Consider the following 11,771-nt stretch of genomic DNA (forward strand, 5'->3'; position numbering starts at 1 on the left):
CTCTTCCAATCCATAACCTGTTCTTTGGTCATCATCTAACTCTCACTTTCCTGCCAGAAAAAGTTTATTCCAGAACAGGCACAAATGTAAAACTGCCTGGAAGAAAAACACAGCATGGTTCCAAAACCATTTTTAACTATTTGCATATGTCCCACTTTCTGGCGTTTTCGTGGCGGATCTGCACTGGGTCAGCTCTGAACAGCACGCACCACGCCCTCACCTGCTGCGTGGCCGGGACTGTTCTCCAGGACAGTAAGGGGACACGTAAGCAGGCTAGGATCTGATTTATATGGAAATCGCTCCTCAGTGGAACATTATTTCTTGTTCTTTACGACAAAGGCTGAACCAATGAGACGGCTGCACCGAGTGTTTCTCTTGAAACCACGCCCATGCTGTGTTTAACTGTCCCATGTCTACCCTCCTAACAGTTGTGCCACAGACCCTGAAGGGGAAGCCTGGGGTGTCAGAGGTGCTGTCCACCGAAGCCCACTCCAGCAGGTCTGGCTCTGGGGTAAGCCCCGGCTGCACATCACCCATGGGGTTCCTCCAAATTCTAGCCAGGACAAGCTGCAGATGGGATGGGCAGAGACCTGTCTGCAGACAGATGGTAACAGAAGCAGGCAGCAGGGGCAACACAGGCCACATGGTGAGTACTCAGCGGTGAAGCAGTGTCCCCTTTGTGGCCTGTGCCTCCCCGAACCCCATCTCTGGTGGCCTGCCTACTTCACTCCTGAGTTCAGGCCCTAGTAAGGAGCCAACCCCCTTGATCGTATTAGGAGTAGGGTCTATCCCAGGAGCGCCGATCAGACCAACTACTCACGGCCAAGAAACGTATTTCAGAGGCCCGGGCCTGTGATGAACTGTCCACATTTCTTTAGAGGCTTTTGTTTTCACTCTTTAGAGCCCGTCCAAGAGTTGCCAGGGCCTGGCCAAGCATGCGATGCCTTTGGTCCTTTAATCTTTGCTTACCTGAGAGACAAGTACGCTTGTTACCTCATTTTATAGATGAGTCGCCAAGCCCTGGTGAAGATCCTGCCTGAGGTCACACCACAGGACGTGGCAGAGCTGGGACTCAGAACCAGGCAGTATAGGTCCACTTGGAATGACCGTCTTTGTCCTGCAGCGAAGTCTCCAGGACACCCATGGTGCTGTGGCTCCGCACACACTCGGGCACACCCCACCGCTCCATGGAGGGTGGAAGGGTCCAGGCCTGCCTGGGGTTCCCCCTGAGTAACACAACCAGAGGCGGAGGCCTTTTCTGCTCATCTAGTATATTTATTTTATTAGCTAATTTTGAAAATAACAATACACTAATCCGACTTCTCTACTGGAAAAGTTATTGCAGCATAATTTTTTCCCTTTTACAAAGAATCTAACTCCCTTTTTAACAAAAACTAAGTCAGCCATGGCCAGGAGCTTAAACAAGGATCATGGCTCCCCCACAGCCCCCATGGAAGGCTCCTGAAGCCCACTGGGCCCGGGTCTGAGTGCTGCATGGGGTGTAGGTGGGCAGACGGCAAGAGTCAGAGAGCTGTGACAAGAACATCACATCCTGCCACCATTGGCCCTTTCCCTTCCCAGGGGAAAGAGTGCTCAAAAAATACAGACTAGCCCTGGCCAGTGTGGCTCAGTGGATTGAACACTGGCCTGGGGACCAAAAGGTTACCAGATCGATTCCCAATCAGGGCACAAAACTGGGTTGCAGACCAGGTTCTCGGTCAGGGTGCATGTGAGAGGCAATCGATCGACGTTTCTCTCACACATCAATGTGTTTCCCTCCCTCTCTTTCTCCTTCCTTTCACCTCTCTCTAAAAATAAATAAAATGCAGATTAGGTAGGGTTTCTAGGACCGTGGCCCACACCTGTCAACAGTGCACCTCAACAAAGGCCGATGAGATGGAGCAGGTGAAGCCCCCATCACTGCATGAGAGCGCGGGGCCTGCAGTCACCAAAGAAACCCACCTGCACACTAACTGACTCCTGATCCTTTCCGTCCCAAAGGAAGGTTCGGCTGTGCAGCTTCCACAGAAGCCACTTCACAGTCTGTTAAGAAAAGAAGGGGTTACATCCGTGGGAGAAAGGCGTCTCTGCTAGGCTCCACTTCCGGCCTGGAAGTGCTCTGCAGCACCTAAGTCTACAGATAGGATTTCAAAGCGCTCCGGAGTTACAAAACCCCACGAGATTGTTTAATTTTCTGACTTCCCTCCTGCCCAGGCTGCACGCGCGAGTTGGGGGAGGGGCACACCAGGAGGATGAAACAGGCTCCCCACAGCCATCTTAGCTCGGACGCTACCTATCCGGACGGCATTAAGTCATGCACCTTTTATGCTGCGCATCATTTCAAACAGGGCACCCAAATTTAAAAAAAGACAGATTTTCAAAATAACTAACATCCTCCAAGAATAAATAACCTTTTTATGTGGATTAATCTAAAAGTACGCCAGATGAAAGGTAAGTGTGGCTTTATTACTGATTCCCGAGCTCAGCCATGGGACAAAGTCAGAAGTTGAACTCTCATGTAAACATCTCCCTCTTCACCCCTCCTCCCTGCAAAATAAGATTTTGGTTCTATCAGTACAGGTGGCATAAGACATTTTCACTCAAACCCTGATGTTTCTGAAAAGCAAATGAAACGACAGAAAAATAAGACCCGTACCAGGCACTCCATGTCATTAATACTTTTGCACAAGGAAGTGAGATATTACGAAACAGCTAGAGAGATCCGACGGGCCGTACTTACGCTCTGCTGCAATCGTTCGGCCAAGAAGCTACAAGGACACAGACGACTGTGAACTTGGGCCTCAAACGTCCTGATGATCACACTGAATAAAGGTGAACAACTAAATATATACTAATTGTTCAGGTGGAGGAAAAACATTTAAACTATTGCACTTAAAGACTATCTGTAGTCAACGTTAAAATCCGAGGTGTGTTCTCTGTGGGTTTATATTGAAGCGACTTTACAGTTGCAGCTCTTGCTGTATGACGAAAGCAAACTAACGTTAACATTTTTCTGTGAAACAATGAACATTGCCTTAATCTATAAAGAGTGGATGCAAATCAACATCACAGGAGAATGTTCAAACATTCGGTGTTTTAAAAGGAAAGCATTCAACTTCTAAACCCAAAATGCAAACTAGCTCTGGCTGGCGTGGCTCAGTGGGCTGGGCACCGTCCTGTAAACCAAAGGCCACAGTTCGATTCCCAGCCAGGGCACATGAGGAGGCTGCGAGTTAGATCCCTGGTCGGGGCACATGGGAGAGGCAACCAATTGATGATTCTCTCTCACATCAATGTTTCTCTCCTTCTCTTTCTCTCTCCCTTCCCCGCCTCTCTAAAAAAACTAAAACAAAACAGCATTTAAAATTCACCTATTGAATGGAGCAAGTTTGTGGGTTTTTAAATGGCTATCTTCAAACCCGGTGTTGGCAAGGAGACTCGACGGTGAAAAGGCAGTGCACCCTGCGATGGGCTAAGGAAAGACTGGTACGGTCATCTTGGAAAGCAGTCTAACGCTCTTAAAGAGCCAGTGCACACACGTGCTGTATCACACCTGTGCTCGCATGCCCACAGATATCCTGGCACGCTCACACACATCCACACAGAATTACACTTTCAAGAATTTATCCTATCACATCATCCGGATTTGTGCAAACTGAAGATTTAACTGAAAACCACTGGCATCCCCAATGCTGGGGCCTGGGGCCTGGGGACTTAAGGCACATCCAGCATGGCATAGGGGTTTGTCAAATTGACATTCTCCACTCTCTTTAAGATGCTGATGGCTTTTAGGACTCTCTCAGATAACCTGCACACCTGTGCTCCACAAAGTTCAGCAGCATGCTATCCGACACTCAGCTGTGTTCGTCTCTAAAGGTCCATTTATTCCAGCTGTATTTGTAATTAAAAGCCTGGAAAAAATTGCAAACAATCTAGAAGGTTGTATCAGTGTCTTTAAATGTCTTTTATGTTCTCCGTCCATTCTACAGAAATCAAAGCTGGAGATTATGGGTGCGGTTTATGCAAGAGACTCAAGTTAAGTGGACCCATTTGCACTACTAGTGTGTAGGGCTTTCACAGACAGCCACAGGATTGGGGACTGAAAATACATTTGTTTGAATTTAAAATGATGTGTTAAGGTATGCATCACCTTTATTATTTCCCATTTTCACTCACTTTTTCAATAACTGACCATTTACCATTTCCCAAGATGTCAAATAAACATACAGCTGCTAAAAATAATATGGTTAATAAAATGACTGATTATGGAAATACTGACAACATATTAAAGAGAAAAGGAAGATTAAAAATGGAACATACAGTACATTTACATCTTTGTAAAATACACCTTTATTACATACAACTAAATAAAAATCCAACAGGAACATACTACAAAATCCCAACAATTCATCTCAGATACCGGCTGATATTTTTTCTTTTTTTCACTTTCCTGGAACTCTCTAACTCTGGTACAATCAACATTACTTTTATAAACAGAAAAAATATTACTTGAACTTTTTCAGTACTTCAAACTTTTTACTCATGAAAATCCTGCTAAATGGGTAATCCATTGTGACAGGAAAGCTGGTTGGGTTGACAGGACTGTCATTCGTTCAAGATAAAACTCACGGTCTCTGGCGAGGATGGACTGCAGTGGCACAGAACAGCCTGGGAACGACGCATTCCCCCGCAGGAGGAACCACGAAGGAGGGCACCTGTCCCACATTACCTGGGCAGCGGAGGCACGGGGCAGAGCTGCGCTGAGGGGGGTGCTGTGGAAACGCCGGGCTCTGGGAACTGGCTGGTTTTCTAACTCACAGGCACAATTACCTTCTCGGTTACTCCCTAGCAGAGAGGTTCGCTCTGTCTCCTTTCCTCAGGCCCTTGGTGACGAGACGTTATATAGGTGACACCAGGGTGCACAGTTCAAGCACGTGTGTTAGGAGGGGCTGCATTTTAGAACCTGAAGATGCACAGTGGTTTCATCCACCAAACAAGCATTCCGTCAAACTGGATCAAGTTAAAATGGGATTTTGATGAACAGGGTCCTAAGTTCAAACACCAGTTCTTCCTCGGAGAGGAAGAGGTAAGCACAACCCTTCATTCTGGAGTCTCCAAATCAGCTGCAGTAGATCTGAACAGCACCCGTGAGCTGTGCAACAACTGAAAAGCCACAGTCGGCCTAAAAACACAAGTCCTCACGCAGAGTCGGGGCTGCAGGAGTCGCAGCCCGTCAGCAAACACACGCTGATGGCCAACTCCTTCCAGGCCCGATGACACGCAGACACAGTGTCCGTATTACTTATAACCAATAACCTAATAATGATAATCATTTGAATTAGAAGGCGCCTGGGGATGAGTCCCACTCTAGTTGGGCCAACACCGACACCCCACATCCCAGATAACATGCACCCCAGAGGTCTCATGCCCTCAGCAAGGACGTACAGGGCCGTGATATGTGCAGGACATGTGATATGGCCATGTGCCACCTCCAACCCATCCCTGCTCGCTCTCCCCAGAAATCCAGTTCCTCCTAAAATAATATGAAACATGCAGGCAAGAGACACCAGGTATCAACTACAAATGAGAATTTTCTAGTTGTTCTACACTGAAAAACAGTATTATTTGTTAAATACAAAGAGAGAAGAGCTCTTTGAAAAATTGATTATGGGAGGAAAATGTCATCTAGACTGCAGGTCAGGCTGAGCATCAGCAGCACAGGCCAATTTCCTAACTGTTTCACAGCCACCTCAGGTCACTTTTTTACACACCAAAAGCATACAGCTGAAGTGTTGATAATATGAGGGGGAAAGATCCTTTTTCTTTTACATATTATACCAAGTGTTTGTATAATACTTCTTTGCAATCAAGATGTTTCAGGGCAACACTTAACTAATTAAGGTATAACTTCTGCCCTGGCCGGTGTGGCTCAGTGGTTGAGCGCCAGCCTGCAAACGAAAGGGTTGCAGGCCAGGTCCCCAGTAGGGGGGCGCATGAAGCAATTGCACATTGATGTTTCTCTCCCTCCCTTCCCCTCTCCAAAATGAAATAAATAATAAATAAATTTATTTTAAAAAGAAAAAGCTCTAACTTCCTGCTTTTGATGCCATCGTAAGAGTTCTCCATTTTCATTCCACATAGAAAAAAAATTAATTCTGAAACATGAAAAGCCTAGTACATAAACACGCACACCATCACCTATTTCTTCTCCTTTTAAACGTGAGTGATGGGGGCTACATTTACTACCCTCTTAATCTCAAATGTGAAGTTTCTCTGTGAGAGCAGGCAAAAGAAAAGGCTGCACTTAATGTAGAAATTCGTGTATGTTCCCAGAACTCGCTTCATCAAAGTCTGCAGGAAATAGCAGGTTATTGCTGTACCAGGGTTATTGCTTCAGCCCTGAATTTCATCACTGAGGTCTAGGTCTGTAAAATGATACTCAGGACGTGTATTTTTAGATAAGCTCATTAGTCTCCTATTGGTATTAAACCAGGCCTCATTACAGCATCCCTCAAAAGCTCAGACAGGATGCATTTTTCGTTGGTCGCCAGCTCTCAAGAAGATGTAGGAATTTTTCCAGAACACAAGTGGACTCACAGGGCAGCTTTCAAAATTCAGGCCCAGGAGCTCCAGATAAAAGCCTGCACAGTCACCCTCTCTGCCAGGAGCTGTCCCGACACTGTCGCCACCCCAAGATTACGTTGGGATTTGAGGTTATCTTCCTCCCCCAGGACACCCTTGGGCCAAGTGCACAGGGCGGGTGGCCCCGGATCTGGGTCAGGACTCACTGGCCACACCAGGCTGTCCCTCTGCTCTCACAGCTGGAGTGTGGAGGGGCGGGGCCCAGGAATACCCACCATAGTCTGAACCAGCCACTCAACACCTCTGGCAAGAGCACACCTGTAATTTTAAAAATCAACTATCTGGCTCCCTGTTCTTTATGAACCTTCATGATACTGGACAAGGACAAGAACACGACCTTCCCCGTGGGGAGGGAGGCAACGCTGTGCCCCCCATCTGCTTCCCTGGGCCACGAGGAGCTTCTGAGTCTAGAAGCTGGAGACACAGGCTTTGCCTGTGACCCTGAGAAAGTACTTGAACCTCTTGGGGCCACACTTCCCCACCCGCTGCTCCATTCCAGCTCCAGTTCTAAAAGAACTATGGCCGCCATGCAGGTCCTGTATCTTATATCTACAGTTTTCCAAATGCTAACAGCACCAAACCGCTCACGGAGGGCTACAGATGGGGAAAAGACGGTGGGAGAGGGGGCAGCCAGGCAAGGACACCGGTGCATGCACATGCACACACACGGGTGTGCACACGTGAACACTGTCATGTCAGATGCCTTCCACTCTCCACCTCACACAATTATGGACTTTAATACGATCTAACGATTATAACGTTTGTATTTCCTTTAAAGTTCACTTCTACCCTAGAAACCCTCCGCAGTGCTAAAATGTGATTGCATTCTCAACAAGGCAAACCTTCCCAAACATGACTTGGGTCCACAGGACCTGTGGTTGGCACAAAATACAATTCACAGATACCTAGTTTTACAAGTCAATAAACAATAAACGACTTCACTGAGGAGGGGGCCAAGACCCCATGGCGGAGGGGGCAGACCCACAGATGTTCGCAGGGCCAGGGCAGTGACTGACAGGCACGCTGACACGCCCTTTGACCTCCCTAGAGTCTCTCTACAGGAATCGTGGGAAACATTCCAAGATGCACATCTAAGGATGGTCCCTGAGCTTCAGATGTAAGAACACCTGCATGGGGACAGCCTGCATGTGACCAGTGAATCCACACATGGCCACACACACGCGAGGACCCCCAGGTCCCATGAGGACAAAGATGGAAGACCCCATGGAGTTTAATGACTGAATCGATAGTTCCAGGCGGCACCAACCCCCACCAGGTGTCGGCAAATGCAAGGAGGGGTGGCCTTGCAGGCATCTTGGGCCTGGGGGAAAGACCACTGTAACTATGTAGGCCAGTCCCCTCAGCAAGGGAATTCTTGCCCCCAATACCAAGAGCAGTCATTAATTCTCTTACATTAAGTTTCTGGAACTAACCCCCAAAACTGTTGCTAGTGGTCACTTTGAGAGTGACCATGCTTGGGGCCTTTATAACTTCCACTCTGTGCTTCTGTGCATTCTCTGCTTCCTCCTCCACGCCACGTACAAATAGTGAATTTGAACTTTCACCATTTGTGTTCCTCGCCTCAAGCATATACCTACTTAATCAAAATAAATCAATGTTGAAGGCAAAAGTGAAGGCTCCCATGGCCTACGGCCCACTCCCATCTTTGCTGCCCAGGCCCGGCCAGCCGGCTTCCCAAAGACAGGCAGGAGCGGGCATTTTGAGTCCATGAGCAGCCCAGGCTTCCCCCTTCTCTCCACACCTGCCCAGGTGCTGTCTCCCTTCTCCATCTGACCAGAGTGAAACCAGACGAGCAGGAGGACAGACAGGGAGTCACCCTGAGGACGCCCCAGGCAGCCCACTCATTCCTGCCGTTTTATACACACATTCTAGCACAACTCCAGCCAAACAGACACGCTTTTGAAATGAAATGTTAACTACTAATCACCAAGGAATCAGGCTTATTTTCATATATTGCTAGAAAATGTGGAGGTTTTTTAAACAAAGGCGTTAGTGGTTTGTCTAGATAGCTTTTAAAAAAACAAACATTTAACTTGTGTTCTAGAAAGAGAAGCCGGAAGGCTCACAGGTGGTGCCGGAGCATGCTCACGGGAGCCCACGCCCCACGCTCTTCCTCGATCCCCACACATCACGTGGCTCCCTTCCTCATCCTCTGATTTCAGTGACAATGGCACTGCTTCCTCGAGGCCCCGCTACTCATGGGCTGTACCCCGCGAACTGCAAGCTTCGCGAGAAGCTCACTGCTGGGCACAGGCACTCATCAAAGAGCAACCACGGATGCGTGAACACAGGGTTGGGTCCTCATTACTCCAGGAGTTCCCACCTGTACCCTCCCGCCCGAGAGCTGAGGCAGATGAAAGGCACACAGGAACCAGAGGGCCTGGCTTGTGCAGAATTCCAGTCTGAGACGCTTCCACAACACGACGGGGGGAAAGCCCCATGTCTTTCCAGAAGATGGATGACATGGGCCCCTTAGACCAAAGACACTGTAGCAGGTTGGCCTGCGACCGTGGTCTGTGCCCAGTGGCCCTTGCGTAGTCTGGCCCACCTGTCAGGAGAAGAGTCATCGCTGCCGGCCCCCCCCCCCCCCCCCCCCCCCGGCCTGCTGCCCCACCCAGGACTATCCAGCCCAGCCCACCTCCCCTCTCCCTCAACAGTGGCTCCTGCCCTTTAAAACCTACCCATACCCACCGCCCCTTCACCCCCAGTCAACGGGCTCGCTCCAGTCCAGTCCCGTGAAACCTGCTGGTCGCCCTGGACTTCCACTAGAGGTAAGAAGCTGCCACTCCACTTCCCTCATCCTCCTCACCAAAATCTGCCAGACTGATACCTCATCGGTCCACTAAGTCTGTCTCCCACTGTGATCCCCAAGACCTCACTCTGGGCCCCCTGCAGCCTCCCACGCAGCCTCCAGAGCTCTGCAAAGTTGGGATCCCAGCCCAACCCCTTCAACCCAAGTGGCTTGGCTCCCCGCTGTGCTCTTGGGCTTTGATCTCATACCTGAGAAAAACTGAAGCACCGCTGCTTAAATTAACAACTCCCACTTCCCCCTCCAGCACTGGCTGCCAAGGTCATCTGTCCAAACACAAATGCCACTCCCCTACTTAAAAAAATAAGGTAACTAGAGAAAAGGTCAAGTAAAGCAAATGCCCTACCTTGGCCACAATCTCCATGTCCAGCCTGGCCCACCAGCCCCAGGGAAGCCTGGTTCCAGTCACTCCCGACACCAGCCAGCTCTCAGGACAGGGAAGGCCACTTCACCTCTGCTTCCCCTCAAGCGGTTTCTCAGCCCGAACCCCCTACCCCATTACCATCACAGCGCCCACAAACAAACACTGGCTCCCGGGGAACCGCCCACCATCCAGCCACTAGGCAGCCCCCAGCTGCCCTGCACTTCGCAGGGGGCCTTCTCCAAAAGTGAACGTGGGAGAAGGTTGTTTCTGTGTCCGTCTCCCTGCAACCAGTCGGCAGGGACTGCAACTGTCTCTTTACATCCATCCCCCAGAGGCCAATCAGGAATCAGAGAGAGCCTCTCAAACAAGGAGTGTCCCCCTCTCCTCTAACCAGTTAATAACAAAAAACTCAGTAAATAACCTCAGTCCTGAAACACACAACTGCACTCTAACAGGCACTGGGGTCCAGCAGCAGCCTCTTAAAGGTACAATACCTAATTAATCTATTACCAAGCACATACTGACCTACCTTGCCTCTTTGGGGAATACACTGACAAATACAAGTGGAGATGATAAAAATCAACCTAACGTGATATACAGATTATGACTCTAACCTAAAACACACCACATGGGATGCAACTGTGTGTTGATACACACTCTCTACCCAACCAAACCCAGCACTAGAGGACAGGCGCCAAATGAGAGAGTGTGCCCAACAGCCGGTGAGAGCTTGGGGTGCTCCCGGTCAGACTTTTTAGAGACTATTGGAAACTCTGAAATGATGAAAATGCCTAGTGATGAAAATGCATAATGCCTATTATTTGGTTCCCTAGACATGGACGCATTTTGACTGCCTCTAGTTTTGTTTCAGGAGATGCCGTTTATCTGAGCAGCATCTCCAACTGCATATGATGAGTTAGTAGATAAACAGCCTCTTCTCCTTAATGCTTAAAGAACAACACATTCTGAGAAACACTAACAGACAGAACCGGGGTTTCAGTGACTGTGCCTGACATTACACAGCGCAGTGAGAACTACATAACCCAATAAAATCGGCTATTTTAGACCTAAAGCCTGTTTCTTGGAACAAGTTAAAAAAATTATTCACTGTATTCTATTGTTTCATGACAAATACAAAGCAAGCTAAAGTAGGATTTTTTACATTTCATTAATCACCAAGTTTCATGTTTCTGAGGAAAAAAATGGCCAAAACAAGTGCTGAGCACTTGGTCGATCAAAGCTGAGTTAACTTCCGACACTCTGCACCAAACAGGAGCTCGGAGTCATTCTGCACCGGAGCAGCCGCCCCTGGGCCCAGCGCTCCATCTCACTGAGCTCAGGGGCCTTCGGCAAACATATTCTACTTGTCAGTTAACGCAGTCTGAGAGGATGAAGAAAAAGTCAGTGCTGTCATGGAAGCTCCGTGCAACACCTGTCACTGGTGGTCAAGACTGCAAGACCCAGGTGTATCAGCAAATCACACCCTCTCTAAAAGCTACTAGATTTCTTTCATCTTTTCCACCTTTATACTGCGTCGTTCGCTTTCAAAGTCTGGCAGTAAACAGTGCTATAGTTTGTGTTGTCATTCCGAAATAAAGTGGGACAATGACAAAGAATGTAGTGCCGGGCAAACATCTGTCTGTAAAACCAAGCAAATATACTTACATCTTTTGCCATGTTACCAGATCCGTGAAATCAATGCTATAAATGTTCACCCTCCAGAGAAGAAAAATGATTTTTCTGGTAAGAGGGAAGGAAAAACAAGAAATAAGTAAGAATGAAAAAAGAAGTGAATAAAACATCAACATTTCCCCCAGTACCATCACCATCCTGACTGCCCCTACAGGTACCAGGTACTTTCCTTTCTACACCCGCACTCCATCCTCAAAGCACAGTTGGCAAATAAAACCCCACACCAGGGGTTTTAAGTCATGT

The 11,771-nt window shown here is 48.3% G+C and overlaps 1 protein-coding gene across 1 annotated transcript in view; it reads right to left on the minus strand.

Moving 5' to 3' along the window:
• TFDP1 (transcription factor Dp-1) overlaps nt 1–11,771 on the minus strand; it is a 43,280-nt gene that overhangs the window by 30,633 nt on the left and 876 nt on the right. The window contains exon 2 of the mRNA XM_053916304.2: nt 11,502–11,576. Within this exon, the coding sequence (XP_053772279.1) occupies nt 11,502–11,513 (12 nt within the window). The 5' untranslated portion in view covers nt 11,514–11,576. The remainder of the gene's footprint in view (nt 1–11,501; nt 11,577–11,771) is intronic.

The sequence above is a fragment of the Desmodus rotundus genome, chromosome 13 (assembly GCF_022682495.2).
Source record: "Desmodus rotundus isolate HL8 chromosome 13, HLdesRot8A.1, whole genome shotgun sequence".
NCBI classification, from domain to species: Eukaryota; Metazoa; Chordata; class Mammalia; order Chiroptera; family Phyllostomidae; genus Desmodus; species Desmodus rotundus.